Genomic DNA, 24,124 nt, shown 5'->3' on the forward strand with positions numbered 1-24,124 from the left:
AATTCCTTCTATATAAAAATGTATCGTAATTATTATAATAGATATTTACATTATTTTTTTTAGCATAACTGGTGTAAGTGTGTCGAACAGTACCAAACACTCGTATGCACCTGCACTACGTACATACGGGCGTTGTGTACCATCCAGACAACGAACTGCTTACACGTACGACATTACAACACATTACAGCAATCCCGTATATCTCATCACAAAGAGTCATGGAGCATTTCTGAACAAATGCTGGTTGAAATCTCTAGTTCTTTCGGATAAGTCCTGTAAAGCTAAGGCTTGGAATGATAGGTATGTAGAAAGGAAGCATTAAACTCAATACCTGACCAAAAACTCTTTGTAAATATAATTTAATTATAAACTACGTATTTACATATTTACACCATGTTTTATTAACATCATAAAGAACAAATTTCTTTTTCTCAATAGAATGATATAAAAAGTGTTATGCTTGGTTTCTTCTGAATGCGTCAGACGATACACGGGACCGGCAGACCTCGGTATGCCAGGAGATTGCCAAGCCAAACAGTAAAATATGTCATCAGTCAGAACCCACACAGCATAAACTGGGCAATATTACTACAAGAAAAACCAACACTATTACATATAACAAGTTACATGTTCTGCATGTTTCGTGCAATAAGTCTTGTTGACACAGTATTTCACAAAAAAATGCCCACTTAAGATTATTTCCTGCCTGATGAGTTAGTATAATTTTGCATTTGTTTATCAACATAATGTTGTTAAACTCTTTTCAAAAGTTTCCTGACTTAGTTAACCTAAATTTTTTAAGTTCCTTAAAGTTCTAATCAGAGTTTTACTGTACATCATTTAAACAATGTGATTGGTACCATCTCACTCTTATGAGTGCACTATCTCAAAGATGTTTGCTTCTTACATTTCCCTTGGGAACTAAACAAAATATGTAAAATAACATTTGCTGAGCAATATTGCTAAATAATTAAAATTTCTTATCACCACATCTTTTTCTTCTTGCAAACCAATTTCCAAAAAACCCTTTCGTTCCCTCATTCAACTGAAACCATGCTTGGTGACAGCGTATGCCTTTACAGAGGATCCACATATTGGAAAATCAGCAAAGAACGGAACAGGCGAAGTAAAATCAGGGAATTAACGTGAATTCCTGAAGGAAAAAACATGGAAAACCCTTATAATAGTAATTTCAAGGGGAAATGTCCGCTACCACTAGGAATGTGATTTTTTTTTCAGACAGTGTTTTCGTGCAAAGTCATTCATACTAAAAAATTCCATACGCAAGGTTTTTTTTTTTGTTACTAGGCCAGCTATCGCGATGGTGGAGGTTGAATTTTCTTTATTTCTTTAATAAAATTGAAAAATAGGTAAAATATTTTAAATTTGAATTTTGGCCAGGGAAAAATTAGGTAATTTGTTTTCACATTTATGTGGACACACTGAAGTTTTATGAAACAGTTACCTATCACACTGTTATTTTTTAAGCACATGTTAACATTATTATAACATGATGACAGAAACTATGGTTTACTCTAGTCAACAAGGCTTTACAAAACAATACAGACTCATAGAGACAATGGCATTATTCAACTGTTTTTTTAATAGAGATGGGACAATAAAATACCAGATATAGTTTTTTTTTATGCATCATATAATACGGAAAAATTTCCTGCATAGGTACTGTATTTACCCGCATTTAATTTTGGGCAAAAATAATCTAACATTTTCACCATAAGGTTTTGTCCTCTAACAAGGATCAAACCATACATTTGTCTTCACTGTCCCATCTCTTGCTTTTAAGAACATGGCTGTCACAAGACATGCCTGGTACGGGAATAACAGCGCGTGCTACAATCACACTGGGCAGAACTCTCCTTGAAGCCCACGTTACGGAACTGTGTTCACTTCCACCTGAACCGCACCTCGGCAAGCCGACAGCCAATCGAGACCTGTAGGTTAGGCATGTCGCAATTATAAATAAATAAATAAATAAATCAGATAAAAACACTCTGCTGACACAGGCGATATCTTCTACCAGCCACGGCTTGGCTCAGTGCACAACCCTACAGTTAAGACATTCTAGAAGTGGAACAATAATAATAATAAAAAAAGGAGGGGGGGGGGGGGTGAGGCAAATGCAGTTACCGATGACCTGAAATACTACAAACTAATAAATTATTTCAACTGATCACAAGTGCAAGAATTTTTAGAGCTGCAACAGTGAGTCGTGGCGAAATCAAAATGTACAGCTTATTGTGAGGAGGGGGGGGGGGGGGGGGGAAGTCATAAAACACGAGTAATCATTGAAGGTTTTCTTAGATGAAAAAACTTGTCAAGTGATTGATTAGTTAATAAATTGTTTATTTTCTAACAACGTTTAATTATTTCCCGAAGAGAGCTATATTGAACTATTTGAGTTGGTAGGTTCCTATGTTTCACAGCTCTTTTGCATCACACACTGTTAAACTTCCCCGACATTGGGAAGCAGAACTAAAGCAAGCACCCGCGTCCTAAGCCGGGCTCCAAAAAGAGTTCAATTACACATGAACGTACCACACTGGCATTTCGCTAATACATTGTTCACAATTGAGAAAGAAGTTGTTGCTGTTCCAAAACAAATGTAACAGTTTAAGGTTACAGCAAAACTTCACTCAAAAGAACCTGCATGATAAAGAGATTCTGCTAATTAAACAAGTGTCTGTACATGTTATTATGTGATTGCAACCATGTATCAATTATCAATCAAGCATCTCAGTATATTACAGGAATACTTAACAGTAAAAACAGTTTTAGGTCACAATGAAAATACAGTTCATAATATTGATGTGATTTTCTCGTAGATGCAGTGTTATTGTACAATTTCGTTGTCACGGTAAAATCTCGTTAATTTGAACTCGGTAAGTACTTCAGACTTTGTTACCCATAATTAAAATTAATTTAAATTTAACTGGATGTTTTCAAAATTTTTATAATATATGATTCAAACTAAATTTCCTTCAACAACTATTACTTTTTCAATATTTTGTAAATATTGAAAAAAGTAATAAAATGACAACAAGCTATCCAGTGCTACATGCACATAATTAAAATTATGTTTGGAATTATAAAACAGATACATCTGGCAAATGCAAGAACTCCAAACACCGTACTGCAGTACTATGAACATTGTTTTCTAGTACTGAAAGACAGAACATACCACATGCTGGAATACGGACAGATTCCAAACATGTTATAATTTTTTTTAAAATTCTGATAATTCTAAATAACAGATATCACAGTCACAAATTTTGTTAGTCCCGAGTACTTTAAATTAACACGATTTTACTGTATTGCTAGCAGCACATGGATCTCGCGGATGCATACACAGGAGCAAAGTAACTTGAAACATGCTTGCATATGTGTTTCACCTCGATGACAGGAACACAGTTGTCTCGAAATGCCCCGGGCAATCTCGAGCGAGAAATAAACAAGGAAGTACAAAGGTCGAGCCAATCGGGTGCAATCTACAGAGACAAGCTTTTATGGTTTTTATTTTTAGGCCCAATTTCTTTTTTAAAACAGATGATGTTGGTGTTTCTGTTTTATAATCCCTATACTTATTCCACCGAAATAGCGTAGTGCTTACATGCTGAATTTTCACGATAAAAAATAATTTGTATTAAGTCCATTCAAACGGATACATCCAGCACGAGAAAATTAAACCTCCGAACATTTGTGGCTTTAAAGTGATTTTTAGCTGGAGACGCAGTGAAACAAAATATGTAAATTAATTTTTCCGAGCCGAACATTTCGGTACAAATTTCATACACCAGAAAGATTAATTTTTTTTTTTTTTAGTTCGTTCGAATTTAGCTTCGGTTGAATGCTGCTTGGTTTCACGTTCAGTTACATTCTGGTGCTGTACGTTGCGTTGAGATGGTTTCCGGTGTCAGTTTGGGTTGATCGCGACCCGCCATGTAAGCTTGTCCCTGGCGATGACTGGAGGGAGAGGGGGGAGAGCATCCGCGACACACCGGTGCCCGGGCGTGTGGGGGGGGGGGGGGGAGAGGTAGGAGGGGGGCCGGCCGCCCGGCCGCACGGCTACACGGCGATGGAGTAGTCCGAGTGCTGCGCGCTGCTGCCAGCGGGACGCGACCACAGCGACGAGCGAACGCCCAGCTTCAGCTTCTTGAGCGTGTCGATGTCGCACTCCGCCTCGCTGAGCTCCGGCCGGTCGGGGGCGTCCCCGCTCTCGGGCGCCGCGCGCTGCCCGAACGCCGTCTCCGCGACGGACAGGGGCAGCAGCGTGCGCTGCGCGCCTCTCCCGGGCACCAGCCACCGGCTGGAACAAACACTCCGCCCGTCACTCAACAGCTCTCCGACGAAAAACTACACCGACGATACAGGGTCATGAACTCTTTAGCGGCGTCTCTTTCCCTGAGACACTTGTCGAGACACTTCACTCCCGAGCTCTTCAATATCGTCTTTCATCTTGACTTCGCTTGCCAGCTGAAGTCTCAGATGTGTGGCATATCTGTGCTTTCGTTTCTTTAGTGGTGCTATACTATACTAACGATACAGGGTTTTCTTACTCCAGAGCAGCGGTTCCGAGTCAGGACGAATGTCACACAAAGCAGGCACAATTACTGTCGAATAACTTCCTTCGAAGGAGTTGGGTTCTGACCAAAAGAAAAGTTTATCGTAGGGTCCCCGGGCCGAAAAAATATTTCGGAACCGCTGCTCTAGACGATTTCACGGAGTGTTAGCTGTTTTCTCCCCTGTCAAACCAAGCATTTTCCTTTCCCCCTGACTCACGAATCAATTTTTATGCAAGATAACATAAATATATTACACTAAAAAATGCATATAAAAACACATTTTGACTACTCACATCACGTCAAATTGACCATAAAAACTTTGAGCATTGATATGTCTAAACAATATAGTGAAAACCTCATTACTAAGTACAGTATGTACGTTACGTAGTTTTGACAATAAAATATGTAGGTACTTCATTCAAAATTTTTATGAGAATCCTGACATTCAGTACCAAGTTCCTGAACTGGTAGCTTGTGTATCTTATATCTTTAAATGAAAACGGCTCCAACAATTTTCATGAAATTTAGTCTGCAGGGGGTTTCGGGGACGATAAATCGATCTAGCTAGGATTCATTTTTAGAAAATGTAGTTTTATCCGTATTTTCAATAATCAACTTAAACATAAATGACTCTTCCTGACATCTACTGGCGAGTAATAATTCACTTAAAAATGCTTAACGATCTTTGGAAAAAAAAAAAAAAACCGCTTATAATCAATCTAACTTCACGAAGCCGCAACTCGTCTCAAGAACACTTTGAAGAACATTGTCATCAAACTGGTCAGGTCTCTCAAACTTCACACAGTGAAGACACATTTAAAAAGAAACATACTAATTCATTTGAAAATTTTGGTTGCTCCATTAAAATTCGTCCATACAAACAACAGTCACCAAAAGAATTTCTATTTATACGATTAGAAACGCGTTCCTCAGGGAAATGCAATGCACCACAATGGATACACAAAATTTAAAATGGTCCTAAGGTGTGATATTGCACAGCTTCAGTAACGGCACATTTATAAGTCGGTAAATAATTATTAAGTTCTAAAGCCCTACGACGTCTTCAGTCTCGACGTCTTTGTTCTTCTAATTGGTATTCTCGTTGTTCGTCATTTTCAATAGCTATACGTTGTGCCACATGCTGCGGCAATAAACCGGAAACGTTGCTCTCGTTGTTCGTCATTTTCAGTAGCTACACGTTGTGCCGCAATTTCAAAATTAAAACTGTGATGACAAAAAAATATATATACTTAAGTAGTTGATTGATAAACTGTAAAAAATTAAGTATTTGTTTCTAATAAAATATTAAACTAATTGCACTAGTGATTTTTTTATTACCAGTTCATATTTTTTAATTATTATGTCAGTAAGATTGAAAAATGTTATTCATATTTCATCAGAATGTAATTTAAATATAATTTCTAAAAAAACACAATTAAAAAAAAAAAAAATACCGAGCAAAGCTCTGTCATCCAGGTACTGTATTTTATACTTACATACATACATCCATACAAGGAAACAATGAAAGTTTACTAAATGTACTCTAGGAGTAATTGACAGTACCAGCAGAAATGATATAATTTCTGGAAATTAAATTATCACACACATTATTACAATTATGTTTATGGAACTGCTGATGGCTTTTAAAATGTTCCAGATTAATACAGTAAAATCTGTTATATGCAGCAATAAGTTAAATTCTCAGGAAACAGCAAATGAAGCTGTTTAGATTTAATTAGCAGGTTTATGCGAATACTACAATTTTTTTAAGAAACAAAATTATTCAGCCAATAATGGTATACATTTAGGTTGTCACTGTGTACATTATAAAAATTAAAATTTATAGTTTAAATATTTAATTTTTTCATTAAAAAAGAAAACAATGGACTACAAACTAGTAAAATAAATTCATACATCTTAAACAAACATTAGTTAGGTTGTGTTGTCCAGGTATTTTTTTTTTTTAGTTTGCAGTCTTGAATTTTTTCCATGAGAAAGAGTGCAAAGGTATGTCCAAATAATTGTATTAAATCAAATTTCCTCATTACAAGAATCACTTAAGGAACGTCACTGCCTTTGTGGTTTGTGATTCCTGGTGTTGTAGCAGCTCAACATGCCTTAACACAGAGATCTAGCATAATTTTTTCATTTACTTCAGGGGCTAGTAACTTACCCACGTCCAACACTGATACTTTGATCTCACCTGGGTTTTCCTCTTCGGGGCAGCGACTTTTGTTCGGACATCGGCGATATGTCCGACGATGTGCTCGACTGTGCCCCGTGGTAGACGAAACCTGACAGGACAAATCGGCACGTTTGGTTGAAGAGCATAACACAATCACAAAGAAAAAAATACTTTGCATGCATGTTTCATACTGAAAGTGTTCACATGACAAGATGCATGCAAGCGTTTAACGCCCCCTTATGTTCATCTGTTCCGAGACGACAATGGAGCAGTGAAGGATAAGTATGGGAGGGAAGGGGCAACAACACAATTATGTTCAATATGAAGTAGAGGCCCTGCTGTGCTATTGGCTTTAACTATTTTAGGCTAAATTTCAATAAATTTTTTTCTTGTATTTATTTTTTATTTTTCAGAATAGTAACTGTCTTTAAATTAGTTTCCAGCAGTTAATTAAATTTAATTTTCATATTACGGCCTGTTTATTTATGCTTTAGATAAACTGTGTAAAGGTTGGTAAGATTTAATATTTTGTCTTCACCTGTTTTCAGCTGAATATTTAATCAGATTTAATCAAGTCTTTGTGCGTGAATTGGCTTATGTTTTGCTGAAGTGTTGAACAGTATCGTAAGTGTACGTTTAAGTGTGAGACGAGACGTTTATTTGGCGTGCGACGGAACTGAGTTGCCTTCACGGCCGCCAGAGAGCAGAGTGGTGGGGACTACGGCTGACGTGCGGACTGGAGAGTGTACGAGCTGCTGTGTGCACGCTTGTGTTCGTACTTTGTTTTCAGGAACAAGTGGAAAATGTTGGTGCGAAGTATGTGCCCCAGTTTCTACGAGACAGCGCTACTGAACCACAGGCGAAGGTTGAAGCTAGCACGTCCTGGTATGGGTATGTATCGTGGGGCGTAAGTCGGCAGAAACATGCACTCAAGAGCATGTTGTTTCAGGCTTACACAAATTCATACAGAAAACACCTAAACCAAGTAAGTTTAATGCCCATTGTTTGTGAGTTGCCCTTGAAAGTTCACGAGCTTGTATCAGCTGACGAAGGTTTCAGGATTAGATCGTAGTGGCGCTCAAAGAACGTCACCACTACTTAGATGTGTATTGCAAGGTTCATAATTCGTGCAGAGGAATAATTACGTTACAGTTAAAAAGTAAATTTTATAGTGATTTTATTTGGGCCCAATTTCAAATGAAAACTTTAACAGTGAGCTCAGGTTAGAAACTGTGCACCGACGAGAACTTGGAAGAGTGTTTTTAATCGAGGACAGGAACCTTTAAGTAGGATTTTTTGTACAGTATTATTTTTAAGTATTTTATAAATATACTTGTTACAGGCCGTGAACTGTTTATGATATTTTTGTAACGGTAGCTGAAGCTTGAGTAATTTCATAAAAAAAAAAGTTAATTTTAGCTGTATTAGTAAATGCATTTTTATTGCAATGAAAATGATTGTTTATTATATATACCATTCCAGAGTTAGCCAAGTTTGTAATCCAAGATAAGGTTACATCGCTGTGCTCAAAATCCCAATATTGGTCTTGCCTCACAAACAAGATTTTCCGAAATGAAAGTTGAAAGTTTATTCCTTAACTTTCATTAAGGTTCTTCTAATTGGCGCCTTCCTTAAATATTTGTTTAGTGTTGTCAATGATTTGTCTGTAAGGACATCTAGTGATTGGAACAGCTTGTACAGGTGTGTGCATAAAGTTAAAAATCTGTAAAAAATAAATTTTTTGAGTTTTGCATTTTTTTAAGGCTGCTCCCAGACAGGTGTCCGAATTGTGATGGCTTGCTCTAAGTGTGGGTAGCTGCCACCATATTTACATTTTCATCCATAGCTGAGACCCTATTCCTTTACAATCTGCATGAAAAAAAAAAGGATACCTGAGATTTATATAACTGTATGCACATCTAAAATCATACAGTTCATTACAGTAATCATTAAAGTTACAAATCAATATCACAACATTTTCCTAACATAGTAAGTGCATGTTTCTGAATTAGCTTTCCCTAGATGTGCTTAAAACACCCAGTGATGTATGTATTCAACGATACTTCTACTTTCGTGTACAGATGCAAACTGATTGCATATGTTAGCCCATTAGTTCGACAGAATGGCAGACAAGCAGCGTAGTGTCGAGAAGACACGAGAAAACAACCATTGACAAGTGAGAGTTTATATCTCGGCATATTTATGCACCGGTAATTTAAAAAAAAAAAAAAAAAAAAAACTCATGCTTGTTTATAACATCGTGGACATCTTTTTGTCTTGTTGAGAAAACCAAATTTGAGGTTGAAATCTGATCCTGGAAACAATTTCTATCGAATTCATGAAATATTAATTTATTTTATTAACGTGGGCTTCATTATAAACAAGCACGAAAATTTTGATTGGCTCAAGTTGGACTCGACCGACAAATTTAGTGGAAAGAGCTTGATGCTGCTTGGCTTGAGAGTTAAAACTGGAGACTCGTCAACCATGAAAACGGACACATGTTAAATATGATCTCCGGTGGAAGATGAACACGGCATGACCCCTGCCCTTCCCCGACCGTCGCGAAGATGGGGGGGGGGGGGGGGGAGACGGGAGACGAGTGAGGGATGACGCACTGTGCTTCATCTTGCCCGCGTCCAGCTGGTTGGACGACTCTGTGCGGCTCGACGTGAGCTGGTCGGGGTCCGAGTCGGACTCCTCCGAGTCCACGTCCGTCTTGCGCGCGCCCTTATGCCGAGCCGCGTGCTTCGGGGCCTGGAACACACACGCACGGACACACATCTGCACTTCACGCTGAACCAGGCGAAGGGGTCCACGGCCAAAACAAGAACGAAAGCACGGTCTAACGCCCCTTCCTGATTCAAGTACAAACTTATTTATTTATTTATTTATAAATTGTGACATGCACACCAACACTCTGAAGAGAGATTACAGGGGTGTGCACGATAAAAAAAAAAAAACACAATACACTAGAGACACCACAGACAAAGGACACAAAACAAAACAAACAAAATGATAATAATAATAAACAAAAAATAACAATAATAAACAAAAAAATATTAATAAATTCAAAAGTACAGAAAATTAGTGGATTAAGAATAGGTACACATTACACATACACGTAGTAATGAGCCTCAAAGGACTCAAGCCAGTGGGCGTAGCCAGGATTTGTGTATGGGGGGTGTTAAGAAGCATGCCCCCCCTCCCCCCGTATTAAAGCGGTGGGTCCAGGGCTCCTCCCCCGGGAAAATTTGGATTTTTTAAGGTCTAAAACAGTGCTATTTTTAGCAGTTTTCGGTACTTAAAATTTAAATATTGTAATGGTAAAAATTTTATTAATTTTAATATGAAAATTGTTTGAGTGATGAATAATAAATTAATTAAAGATTTGGTGCTAGGGGGGGGGGGGGGGGTTTGAACCTCTAAAAAACCCCCCTGGCTACGCCCCTGACTCAAGCTAGTTCACAGTTGCTTGTGAGGGAAACAAGGAGGAAATAAGGAGGATGAAACATCTCAGTCAAGGCGGATCTCTAAAGCATTTTCGGCGCGCCGTAGATGTCTTCCCTTGGCGACCACGGAGCCGGCTCAACGCACAGTGGAGCGTTCCGCGATCTGGCCCGGGCCGAGCCGGCCATGGCATCGCTACGCTGCCGGTGCTACTAGTCCTCACTGCGGGTCTTCATTTCAGTATGAGCTTTGAATACATATATACTGTATAGAAGTCGCGAGTGGATAGGATTTACTCTACGTTTTTCAGAAGCGTACGATGAGCAGCTTGGGAACTTCACTGCTGCAGTGCGCTGCCGTAACGCCCTACATCGTCTTAGGTTGTTATTTGCACGTTAGAACGCAGCACTGTCGCCCGCTGTCATTCCCCCCGCACCCCCCCACCCATCATTCACTGCAGCTCAAGGTCGTTCAGCGGGGAGGGGGAAGGGGTGTTTGAAGAGTTCGACACTTGTCCGCTAGGGACCACCACAAGTCGATGCCCTAGAGGTGGTGGCGATTGTGGGCGGTGAATTAACCAACTACCTCAAAACCGTATTAGAAATTTTAACCTGGGCTGGCGACTTCTATACAGTATATATATTCAAAGGTATGAGCTACACTTCACACCTTCAGATTTGCTATTCCCACGCTCGATACTTCGGCATGGCCAGGGTCAGGAACGTGCCGGACAAACTCTACATTTCACCGTCGTGTTTTTGTGTGGTCGTCAAGTGATTTTCTGATTTGATAAATTTTCTTGAAAATGTGCCATTGCAGTTGTGCACTGTTTTTCATGGGAAAAAAATTCAAGGATGTAAATTTAAAAATAAAAATTAAAATAAATATACACCCAAAGAGAATAAGCCTAAATCAGCTGATTTCAAACAGGTATTATGGATTACTGAACAAATATAACACTTTAATGTTCCACATACTAATTTCTCCAAAACAGTGTCATTTTGACTGATACATGATCCCTTTTTTACAATACATATATTAATGTGTTATAAGCATGTCTAACTATTCATAATAAATAAAATTAATAAAAAGTAATTTTGTGTTTGAAAAATATATTAATGTTGTAATGTAAAAATGAGTTACTTACTATTTACAGCTGCGAATTATAAAAAAAAATAAACTTTCCATTAAGTATTTTTTTACATAAATTAAGTACAAACTTCAAGCTAAATAAATTACTGTCATTTAATTTAATACTTAAAAAATTACTTATTCTTAGAGACCTGCAAAATTCGCGATTTCAAATCCCTAAAGGATAGACTCCGTGATCCTCTAGACCTACGCACTCGTGCAAATTACATCTGCTGATTGCTTACCGACTCGTTAACACCTGTTGACTGGAATGATCGTGATTCGCTAATTCTTCTGTCAAAGATTTTTCATTGGCCCAGGGTCCTTCAGATAAACTGTGGGCCCAATCAATTGGAGCAGAATAATGTCGACAGTATTTGGACTCTATCCTATCGCGAAATGAATCCGCAAATTTTTACAGGTCTCTACTCATTCGTCATCACAGTTAAGTTTTGATTGAAAACGCTTGTGAGTTTCACTATTTTAATTGTTATTCCGGTGCTTGTGTGGAGTATTAACTCGAGTGTCGGTGATGCGCGGAGTAGCGACGGAGTGAGGGGGCTCACCTCGGAGGGGGGCGGGGAAGCGCAGCCCTCCGTCACCGCCTGCTCGTGGTACATGAAGCTGTGCAGCAGCGTGTTTCCCGGGTCCACGCCCGGCCCCGCCAGCTGGAAGGTGGCGTACGGCGAGATGTCCTCCGATGTCTCTGCAAACACGCCAGCTCTCGCTCACCCACGGCCTCCTCCTCCGACTGCCACCAGTGGCGTAGCTGAGGTGTCTGGCGCCCCTGGCCAGACTTGAAGATGGCGCCCCCCTCTTGGATTAAAACAGAAAAGGGAGAGGGGGGGGGGAGGGGAGAGTTCAGTAACCGCGAAACCGTCGCGGCGGGGGCCATCCCTGCCACCCGCTTGCTACGCCACTGACTGCCACACACACCGGATCTTACCGTTTCATTTTAGGGCTAGTCTCGTTATAAGACGGGAGATTTCAGTGTTAATGTTTTTTTTATTTTTTATGTATGTTTCAGGTATTACTACTTCTTTGGGTGTGATATGAAAAAAAATTATGACAGTGAATTTTTACAATGTCATTCTCACAATATGCTAGACGCAATTTTTGAAAACGCCAGGCTGTTGGTCACAGATATGTCGCGTGTTGTGCGTACAACGCGAAAAGCCTAAGATGTACATCAAGTTCTGTCCCTGGCCGAACACGCCAGAATATTCACCTTCGGCCAAGCACATGTATGTCTGTAGAAGAAAACTACAAAAAACCCAAAAGACAAAAACAAAAAAAAAACAAATCAATCAAAAAATTGCTGTTGTCAACAGGATATAAACAACACATAATATTCCATAACAGGAATATGGTCAACAACCAAAGAAAAACAAAGTAAAAAGGACCAACAGAACGAAAAAAAAAAAAAAAAAAACCCCACAAATGATGACATCACAAAAATATTGAACCCAAAAAAATTCAGCACAACAGTTGAAAAAAGAGAAAAACACGACAAAACGAAAAGACGGAACGAACACAATAGTCTTCCAAAACGGACACGGACTGTGTCGCGCCGCAGGGAGAGCTAAACGCGGCAGATGGGGGCGAGAAGCGCGGGGGCGGGCGCACCTGGTATCTTGTCGTTGCCGGCCTGCAGGGCCACCTTGTGGATGGTCGCGTAGTAGCGCTCCCGCTGCGTCTCCGCGTTCTGCTGGTTGTCCAGGGACTCCTTCTGGGGCCGCGTCTGCTCTGCGCACACACCACACACACACACCTCCCCTCGCTACGGCGCACTCCGTCACCGGTGGACCCCTACGCTGCGCGATCCTGCGCGACATGCCCCAGGGGTTGAAATTCACCTGTCTCAATTAAATGTGTTACTTAAACTGAAGTGCATCTCATGTTTCAGGTCAATAATTTTTTTTCTTTCGGGAAACTTGTAAATAATAAGAGGAATCTAAGAATCTATCTTAAGGGGCCCGCCTCGTCAGGGGCGTATCTGTGCCAGCGAGGCGGGATGATAAGCGCGACGCTCGCTGGTGCTTCTAGCGCGGTGTCTCCTCTGGACTGGCGCGCAGTCTTCTCGTCGTGCATCGAGCGGCGACCGTGACATCACACGGCGGAGAAATGAAGATGAAGGTGTAATGCAAGTCCCTCAAGTGCTTTCAAGAATATGTACTGGTTGTTTCACGATTAAAAAAAACTCTGAAAACATGCGTTTTTAGCTATTTTTAATTCTTCTAAAAATACAGTTTAAAAACATGAACCGAAATCAAAAGTACTTTTCGGCCCTCAGCGAACTCTTAAATGCTTCTCGTCAGCAGACCCCCAACTCGGATACCTTGAGTTGTTATCAAATCGCGTTGTTCTTCCTGAAGCTCTGCGCGCCGTGTGTGTGCCCGGGTGGGCGGGGGCCTTAAAATCAACGGCATCTTATATCCAAGTAAATTAACCATTATCAAATGTAAAATAGCTTATGAAGATTACAAAATTAATACTCGAAAGAGATAGTGAAACACTTTTCAAAGGGATTCCATGTCTGACACAGAACTCCCAGGGTAGCGTGAAACTTCTTCACGGTCGATGGGTAAGTCGAGACGATGACCTCATTGTAGTGCAACGAAAGAGGGCAAAGAGAAGTGTAACGATCAGGAGTGGAGCGAACGACGACATGTCTGCTTTACAGCACAATTGTATGAGTTCGTACATGCATACTTGCGCACTCGCATACTTGCCCTCTCACATAGGATGATTCTCGAATGTATTATAACCCAGGGTATCCAGCACAGAAAATAAGGAAGGTGCAATGTGAGAGAATTTTAGAAGTCCTGGAAAAAAAAAAGAGGAAATATCCAAGGAAGCGTATGTTAGAAAAAGGAATTCAAATGAAATAGACAAATGGCTAATTCTGTATCTGAAATTGATTTTTTTTTGTGTCGTGCAAATTGTATTTTGTTTGTTGCAATGCTGGTGTGCCGAGTATTTACGAGCAGTGTTTGTAGTTGTGTTTTACGCACTTGAGGCTGAATGCATGCAGCAACGCGCGGCCAGCGGAGCCGCGCCACTCACTGTTCCTCCAGCAGAAGCCGGCCGCGGCGGCGGCACACACCAGCGCCAGCACGGCCACCAGCATGGGCGCCACCACACGCACGTCTGAGTAGAAGGCCGGCGCGGACGGATCCCTCCTCGTCAGGTGGGGCGGCGGGCTGTCTGCGCACCGTGCACACTCACAGCACACAGTGGGACCACAGAATTACGCGCACACTCACGGCACACATTGGGACCACAGAATTACGCGCACACTCACAGCACACAGTGGGACCACAGAATTACGCGCACACTCACGGCACACAGTGGGACCACAGAATTACGCGCACACTCACAGCACACAGTGGGACCACAGAATTACGTGCACACTCACGGCACACAGTGGGACCACAGAATTACGCGCACACTCACGGCACACATTGGGACCACAGAATGTTACATAGTGAAACACATAGCAAGGGGGATGGTAAACATACCGAATACTTTAAAAGTCTCCAATATTTATTAACTTTAAACTATGCTCCATTATATTTATATGCCCGTGTGAATATATATACTGTATAGAAGTCGCGAGTGGATAGGATTTACTCTACGTTTTTTAGGAGCGTACGATGAGCGGCTTGGGAACTTCACCGCTGCAGTGCGCTGCCGTAACGCCCTGTATCGTCTCGGGTTGTTATTTGCACGTCATAGCGCAGCACTGTCGCCCGCTGTCATTCCCCGCACCCCCCCACACATCATTCACTGCAGCTCAAGGTTGTTCAGCAGGAGGGTGGGAAGGGGTGTTTGAAGAGTTCGACACACTTGTCCGCTAGGGACCACCACAAGTCGATGCCCTAGAGATGGTGGCGATTGCGGCGGTGAATTAACCAACTACCTCAAACCGTATTAGAAATTTTAACCTGGGCTGGCGACTTCTATACAGTATATATATTCAAAGACAGTATACAGGCCTTACTCTTTTAGTAGTAATGAATGAGTAAGATTAATTACATTTCACATGTGTTTATGATACAAGAACGGGAATAATCAAAGCAGGGAATCATAACCACCACACTACAACGTCATGATAATGATCCAACATCGTAATATACCTGCACAGTCGCTGGTTTTGAAACAACCGAGCAATGCAAATGGTCCAATTACACAGCAAAGTTTTGGTTGTAGATACAGGCTGATTTTATGGTTTAAAGTCACTTAAAATCAGCAGTGAAACATGCTCGCACAGTGGAAGAACTTCGATCCGGAACCTTCGGGGCAACAGCCGTGACGGATTTAGCGAGATTTTGCTGGATTATTCTGAGTCAACATGGGAAAATGTGGAAATTGAAAAATGTGAAATGTAAATGAAAAAAATTTGGTTGTCTGTAAAGTCAGTTTACGGACGATAGTTTAACGTGACAACGTAATAACAAAACATTGATGAAATGATTGCATAGTTTTATGAATAAAATTGAATCATGTTTATTGAATTATCACTATTTTGTATGGATACAAAGAAGTAGTGAAATGAAATCTACAATTTAATTGATAAATTTACTTTTATTTGCACTCATTAATTAAAATATGTTTATTACTTTAACGAATAGATTAATTTAACTGTAACTTTCATACATGTTTGCTGTTTAACTTCTTCCAATCTGTGTTATTCTGTTAAGGATAGGACGGTGATAGGAAAAGTAGGAAACGAATGGGAGTGTTTCAAGTTTAATGTGCCTCGAAAAAGTCAAAATCGATGGTTGTTCCAATCGAGTGGAAGAGAGATAGATGAGGCGCAAGCGTACAATGAGCGTAACGGTACACAGCGTAACGGGACAATGTGCTTAACGGGACACTTTTTCGTGCGTGCAGCCGGCGTTCATCGATTTATTAGACGTTGTCACATCAAAAATGTAAGATGTAACCTGCTATAAAACAGGAAACACTGAACTGAAGTGATAATCAATAGTAACGATACACCCGTGATTGAAATAAGAACAGCGGCAGCGCAGTAATGCGATGCGTGGCTGCCGAGGTGGACAGCTGGACCGCGGAACGCGAGTCGGGCTGCGGTGCTCACCTCCGTCCTTGGTGAGCGTGACGAAGGTGAACTCGGCCGACGTCGAGCCGGCCGTGTTGGTGGCCTCGACGCTCAGCTGGTAGACGGAGGAGGGGGCGAGCCCGGAGATGGTGTACCTGCGCTGGGGCTTCAGCGCGTTCGACACTGCGACCAGGACCGCCAACCCCCCGTGACCACTCGCTCCCGCCGTCCCCGATCCAGGGCTCATTTACTCAGGGTTGCGGTTACCCAAACAGCCTACAACGGGAGGCCTACAACTCGCGTAGTTTCCGTTCCCTACCACGTCTCGTGCAACTTCGGATTTCTCTCAAAAATTGAAATTAAAAAAAAATCGAAGGTTTGGGTTGGGTTAGGTCAGTCACAACATGCTTGTTTTCATTGGAAACTTCTGATTTAGCAGCTGAAGTGGCGTTAATACCGAAACGCAAAACTTCGGAAATCTTCAGAAATTTTTGCAGGGAACCGAAACTACGTGAGTTGTAGGCTTCCCGCCTCCAACACTTCAGGTGTTGATATTTCATTCTATTAAATGTAACAGCAAATAACCAACCATAATTCTGCTAAAATGTAACTTTCATTTGGTTTGCGTGCATTTGTTTACAAGCTAGAAAACATTTTCCCAATAAAATTTAAATTTTCTAAAATTTAAAGCTAAACTGTTGAGCCTAGCTTGTGAGGAGTACGAACCGTGGACACTGGACAGATACTTTAGTGATTTGTGAACAGACACTTAAGTGTGATGATTTAATTAGTAATGGAAATATTAGTTAATAAGTTAAACTGTATAAAAACAACTAGGCTATCCTCACAAAACCTGTTTTATACTCCACTCATAACAATACTTTAACCACTCTCTTCCGTTGCCCTGGGATACTGACATTACCCCACTTGGTGTAAAAAAGGTTTTTCACTTCAAAAAAAATATAAAGACTGCAAACTTTACAGCGGCCATAACTGTAAACAAGAACTGTGCACACGAGTCGTGTAATTTCCAAAAACCGGCCATCTTAACAAAAAAATAAAAAAATAAAAAATGGTTTCGTTCTAGAAAATCAAATTCCACGGTAACCCACAGTGAATAAGGAGCAGTTGATTTTACAAGAGCGGCCATAATTCGTTTAATAAACCGTCTTGAATGCCAACATCGTGGAATTGAGTAAACAGTTTTCCTCGATTTCTCGCAAAAACCGTTCTGAGGGAGAAGGCCCAGTTTTGGAGATACACACGACTCACACATCATTTCTTGTGATGTTTCTTATTAAGTCTATTAAAAACAGACTTGTAATTTTATCTTTGAAAAATTTGTGCAATGGGCGTGCATGACTTGATGTAAGTTTTCGTTTCAAACCGTTGTGCTGAATTTTTTGGGTTCAATATTTCTGTGTCGTCATCATTCGTGTTTTTTTTTTTTTCCGTTCTCTTAGTACATTTTGTTTTTCTTTGCTTTGTTGACCATATTCTTGTTACGGAATATTTTGGTGGTGTTTATATCCTTGTTGACAACAGCAAATTTTTTTTTGCTTAATTTTGTGTTTTTTTATTGTCTTTTTTTTTGGGTTTTAATTCTTTATTTTTGATTTTTTTAGTTTTTCTTCAACAGAAAAAGTTCTTAGCAATGGCGTATGTCCAAAAACTTACATCAAGTCGCACTTGTGATTCTCGTCCAGTCAGGGTAAGCCCAACGACGCTAGTGAACGGGATGCCCAGGTAAGCGACTGGCACGCACCGAGTGTCCAGTGCGGGGAGCATAAACCTAGAGCTAGTGAACGGGATGCCCAGGTAAGCGACTGGCACGCACCGAGTGTCCAGTGCGGGGAGGATAAACCTAGAGCTGGTGAACGGGATGCCCAGGTAAGCGACTGGCACGCACCGAGTGTCCAGTGCGGGGAGGATAAACCTAGAGCTGGTGAACGGGATGCCCAGGGAAGCGACTGGCACGCACCGAGGATCCAGTGCGGGGAGGATAAACCTAGAGCAGGTGAACGGGACGCCCAGGGAAGCGACTGGCACGCACCGAGGATCCAGTGCGGGGAGGATAAACCTAGAGCTGGTGAACGGGATGCCCAGGGAAGCAACGGGCACACACCGAGTGTCCAGTGCGGGGAGGATAAACCTAGAGCTGGTGAACGGGACGCCCAGGGAAGCAACTGGCACGCACCGAGGATCCAGTGCGAGGAGGATAAACCTAGAGCTGGTGAACTGGACGCCCAGGGAAGCGACGGGCACGCACCGAGGATCCAGTGCGGGGAGGATAAACCTAGAGCTGGTGAACGGGACGCCCAGGGAAGCAACTGGCACGCACCGAGGATCCAGTGCGGGGAGGATAAACCTAGAGCTGGTGAACGGGACGCCCAGGGAAGCGACGGGCATGCACCGAGGATCCGGTGCGGGGAGGATAAACCTAAAGCTGGTGAACGGGACGCCCAGGGAAGCGACTGGCACGCACCGAGTGTCCAGTGCGGGGAGGATAAACCTAGAGCTGGTGAACGGGACGCCCAGGGAAGCGACTGGCACGCACCGAGGATCCAGTGCGGGGAGGATAAACCTAGAGCTGGTGAACTGGACGCCCAGGGAAGCGACGGGCACGCACCGAGGATCCAGTGCGGGGAGGATAAACCTAGAGCTGGTGAACGGGACGCCCAGGGAAGCAACTGGCACGCACCGAGGATCCAGTGCGGGGAGGATAAACCTAGAGCTGGTGAACGGGACGCCCAGGGAAGCAACTGGCACGCACCGAGGATCCAGTGCGGGGAGGATAAACCTAGAGCTGGTGAACGGGACGCCCAGGGAAGCGACAGGCACGCACTGAGGATCCAGTGCGGGGAGGATAAACCTAGAGCTGGTGAACGGGACGCCCAGGGAAGCGACTGGCACGCACCGAGGATCCAGTGCGGGGAGGATAAACCTAGAGCTGGTGAACGGGACGCCCAGGGAAGCGACTGGCACGCACCGAGGATCCAGTGCGGGGAGGATAAACCTAGAGCTGGTGAACGGGACGCCCAGGGAAGCAACTCGCACGCACTGAGGATCCAGTGCGGGGAGGATAAACCTAGAGCTGGTGAACGGGATGCCCAGGTAAGCGACTGGCACGCACCGAGTGTCCAGTGCGGGGAGCATAAACCTAGAGCTAGTGAACGGGATGCCCAGGTAAGCGACTGGCACGCACCGAGTGTCCAGTGCGGGGAGGATAAACCTAGAGCTGGTGAACGGGATGCCCAGGGAAGCAACGGGCACACACTGAGTGTCCAGTGCGGGGAGGATAAACCTAGAGCTAGTGAACGGGATGCCCAGGTAAGCGACTGGCACGCACCGAGTGTCCAGTGCGGGGAGGATAAACCTAGAGCTGGTGAACGGGATGCCCAGGGAAGCGACTGGCACGCACCGAGGATCCAGTGCGGGGAGGATAAACCTAGAGCTGGTGAACGGGACGCCCAGGGAAGCGACTGGCACGCACCGAGGATCCAGTGCGGGGAGGATAAACCTAGAGCTGGTGAACGGGATGCCCAGGGAAGCAACGGGCACACACCGAGTGTCCAGTGCGGGGAGGATAAACCTAGAGCTGGTGAACGGGACGCCCAGGGAAGCAACTGGCACGCACCGAGGATCCAGTGCGGGGAGGATAAACCTAGAGCTGGTGAACTGGACGCCCAGGGAAGCGACGGGCACGCACCGAGGATCCAGTGCGGGGAGGATAAACCTAGAGCTGGTGAACGGGACGCCCAGGGAAGCAACTGGCACGCACCGAGGATCCAGTGCGGGGAGGATAAACCTAGAGCTGGTGAACGGGACGCCCAGGTAAGCGACGGGCATGCACCGAGGATCCAGTGCGGGGAGGATAAACCTAGAGCTGGTGAACGGGACGCCCAGGGAAGCGACTGGCACGCACCGAGTGTCCAGTGCGGGGAGGATAAACCTAGAGCTGGTGAACGGGACGCCCAGGGAAGCGACTGGCACGCACCGAGGATCCAGTGCGGGGAGGATAAACCTAGAGCTGGTGAACTGGACGCCCAGGGAAGCAACTGGCACGCACCGAGGATCCAGTGCGGGAGGATAAACCTAGAGCTGGTGAACTGGACGCCCAGGGAAGCGACGGGCACGCACCGAGGATCCAGTGCGGGGAGGATAAACCTAGAGCTGGTGAACGGGACGCCCAGGGAAGCGACTGGCACGCACCGAGGATCCAGTGCGGGGAGGATAAACCTAGAGCTGGTGAACGGGACGCCCAGGGAAGCGACTGGCACGCACCGAGGATCCAGTGCGGGGAGGATAAACCTAGAGCTGGTGAACGGGACGCCCAGGGAAGCGACAGGCACGCACTGAGGATCCAGTGCGGGGAGGATAAACCTAGAGCTGGTGAACGGGACGCCCAGGGAAGCGACTGGCACGCACCGAGGATCCAGTGCGGGGAGGATAAACCTAGAGCTGGTGAACGGGACGCCCAGGGAAGCGACTGGCACGCACCGAGGATCCAGTGCGGGGAGGATAAACCTAGAGCTGGTGTACGGGACGCCCAGGGAAGCAACTCGCACGCACCGAGGATCCAGTGCGGGGAGAATAAACCTATAGCTGGTAAACGGGACGCCCAGGGAAGCGACTGGCACGCACCGAGGATCCAGTGCGGGGAGGATAAACCTAGAGCTGGTGAACGGGACGCCCAGGGAAGCGACAGGCACGCACTGAGGATCCAGTGCGGGGAGGATAAACCTAGACCTGGTGAACGGGACGCCCAGGGAAGCGACTGGCACGCACCGTGGATCCAGTGCGGGGAGGATAAACCTAGAGCTGGTGAACGGGACGCCCAGGGAAGCAACTGGCACGCACCGAGGATCCAGTGCGGGGACGCGGAGGGGCGGTACCGCACGGAGAAGTGCGCGACGGGGCAGCCGTTGTCGGGCCAGGCGTGCAGCCGCAGCACGGCGGATGTGGAGTTGGGGGCGACGAAGGCGGCGGCCGGGGGCACCCCGGGGGCCTGCCCCTGGGTGCGCACCGCCACCGTGGCGCTGGGCGGCGACGTGCCGATCCTGTTGCTGGCCGTGAGGAACAGCTGGTACGTGGTGCCGCACCACAGCCCCTGCGCAACACGATACCACTCCCGCCGTCACCGGCTACCACGTCATTTCACTTCCGTGACAAGAGCTTTCACGGTTAATGCTTGCGAACTGTACTCATTAAAAAAAAAAAAATAGTGCGCAGAGTCCCTCCGCACGGAAGAAGTGAAACTTCGTAATGTGGAAATGAAAATACGAAGAAGTAGAAATTGATTTTTTTAGTGAATACATATCGTAGCGAATCAAACTAAAAATAAATAAATCATGAAACCATTCAACGATAAAAGCAGTTTTTTTTTTTAACAGAGAGGACGGGTTCGCCCCGAGGAGAAAAAATTGACGCGGCGAGAACCTCGTGGACATAGAGAAGTGACACACGCTCACTATTTATGTCGTGGCTTATGAAACACAATTTTTTTTTCTGCAATTTAAATTGTAATATACAAAAAAAGGGTATTGAGAATTGAAACAAATATATGGCGACACTACAAACTGTCAGGATCTTTATTTTTTTTTCTTACTCTCTACTTAGTTCCTTACAATAGCAAAACTTTATGGCTACCCTATCCATGGTAGCGTTAAACGTTTAACGCTACCTTGTTGGAAGTCGCATTAGAAGTTTCACTTCAAAAAATTGTGTTTATTTACATTTATTCAACAAATAAAGTGGTGTCCTGCTAATCTAAACTAATTGAGGCGAAGACCCGTTTGGATTACCATATTTTCGGATTAGCCCAATAGCTGCCGGAATGCAATGGCATGAAGTTAAATACTTAAATATACATTAAGTTGTCACTGTTATCACGCAACACAGCCTAAATTTTCCAAGCATGAAATCACTAAACATATTTTCTTAGTAATTTTTCACTAAAATAGTGTAATTTTGAGTGTGACAAATAATACTTATTTTTAAATAAAATAACTAGAACAGAACAACTCTGAAACAATGAAAATAAATCACCAATCACCTGTGTGTTTAAAAAAAATATTAACATGGTCAATAATATAAAACATAATTTCATTGTAATTTATTATGTCTGCCCTATCACTTTGGTTGATAAACCTTACTCACAGATGTTGAGAACAAATGGTAAAATAATAATTTTAAAAAAATTGTTTGTATTTTGTATAATTAAAAAAATTTATTTTAAGTGCTGAAATAAGAATTCAATTTTCCTTGAACTAATTTTTCAAACGTGATGGGCAGTTGTAATTCCAGCTTAATGAAGAATTTTTAGCAGCTGTTGAACAAAAAAAAAAAAAAAAGAGCCATGTGTGGTGAAGAAAGACCATAATGTGTGTTTTATTTGGTTCTAAAAGTTGAAGTGCAAGGCAGGGGCGCAACAACAAGGGGAGGGGGGGCAAGTGTATTTTGCCCCCCCTTGCCCACTGAAACCTTGAAGTGGGGGTCCAACGGGGGCAAAGAAAGTACTCTGTGTAATAAATTTTTAGATGATAAAAACTGCTTAAATAGCACCATTTTCCACCTTTGAAATACAAATTTTTCCCGGGGGGAGAACCCCCTGCTTCAATAGGGGCAGTGGCGTAGCCAGGGGGGGAGGGTGTTTAGGGGTTCAAACCCCCCACCCCCCACCCCTTAGCACCAAATCTTTAATTAAATTTCTTATTCATCACTCAAACAAATTTCATATTAAAAAAATGAAATAAAATTTTTTTTACATTTACAATATTTAAATATAAGTACCGAAAACTGCTAAAAATAGCACTATTTTACACCTTAAAATCCAAAAATGTTCCCGGGGGTCCCCGCTTTAATACTGGTGGAGGGGGGGGGGGGCCATGCTTCTTAACTCACCCCCCCCCCACATACCAAATCCCTGGCTACGCCACTGAATAGGGGGGATCGATGATTCTTTTTATGAAAAGGTGTATTGCGTCCCCCACGTATGGAAATGTAGTCGTTGCGCCCCTGGGCTGCGAGTGAGTGACGGCACCTTGAGCTCGTGGCTGGAGGCGCGGCGCAGCAGGTTGATCTCCTCCAGGTCGCCGGCCGCGCGCCGGTAGTTGAGCAGGAACCCCGTGAGGGGCGCCGCGCCGCTCTCCCCCCGCCTTCCAGTGCAGCAGGATGCTGCTGCTGGTGGCGCTTGTCACGAACAGGGTCGGCGCAGCGGGGGGCACTGCGGACACGTCACGCCACCGATACCGGGTCCCCCGTCGTCACTACTCGTCGGGGCGCCCCATCGCCCGTGACGAGACGCGTGGGCCGCTTTACGTCCATGTGAGTGCATCAACGTCAGTGCAGGCTTTGAATATATATACTGTATAGAAGTCGCGAGTGGATAGGATTTACTCTACGTTTTTCAGAAGCGTACGATGAGCAGCTTGGGAACTTCACTGCTGCAGTGCGCTGCCGTAACGTCCTGTATCGTCTTAGGTTGTTATTTACACGTTAGAGCGCAGCGCTGTCGCCCGCTGTCATTCCCCGCACCCCCCACCCATCATTCACTGCAGCTCAAGGTCGTTCAGCGGGAGGGGGAAGGGGTGTTTGAAGAGTTCGACACTTGTCCGCTAGGGACCGCCACAAGTCGATACCCTAGAGGTGGTGGCGATTGCGGCGGTGAATTAACCAACTACCTCAAAACCGTATTAGAAATTTTAACCTGGG

General features: G+C 43.9%; 1 protein-coding gene across 1 annotated transcript in view; it reads right to left on the reverse strand.

Annotated features, from left to right (window-relative positions):
- Nucleotides 1–340: 340 nt before the first annotated feature.
- The window catches only part of LOC134540659 (cell adhesion molecule Dscam2-like), a 149,076-nt gene continuing 125,292 nt past the window's right edge, over nucleotides 341–24,124 (reverse strand). The window contains 10 exon segments of the mRNA XM_063383532.1: nucleotides 341–4,324; nucleotides 6,784–6,874; nucleotides 9,384–9,522; nucleotides 11,913–12,052; nucleotides 12,973–13,092; nucleotides 14,413–14,553; nucleotides 16,451–16,594; nucleotides 21,272–21,521; nucleotides 23,454–23,555; nucleotides 23,557–23,636. Coding sequence (XP_063239602.1) covers nucleotides 4,084–4,324; nucleotides 6,784–6,874; nucleotides 9,384–9,522; nucleotides 11,913–12,052; nucleotides 12,973–13,092; nucleotides 14,413–14,553; nucleotides 16,451–16,594; nucleotides 21,272–21,521; nucleotides 23,454–23,555; nucleotides 23,557–23,636 — 1,448 coding nt within the window. The 3' untranslated portion in view covers nucleotides 341–4,083.

Source organism: Bacillus rossius, chromosome 17 (assembly GCF_032445375.1).
Source record: "Bacillus rossius redtenbacheri isolate Brsri chromosome 17, Brsri_v3, whole genome shotgun sequence".
In the NCBI taxonomy this organism is placed as follows: domain Eukaryota; kingdom Metazoa; phylum Arthropoda; class Insecta; order Phasmatodea; family Bacillidae; genus Bacillus; species Bacillus rossius.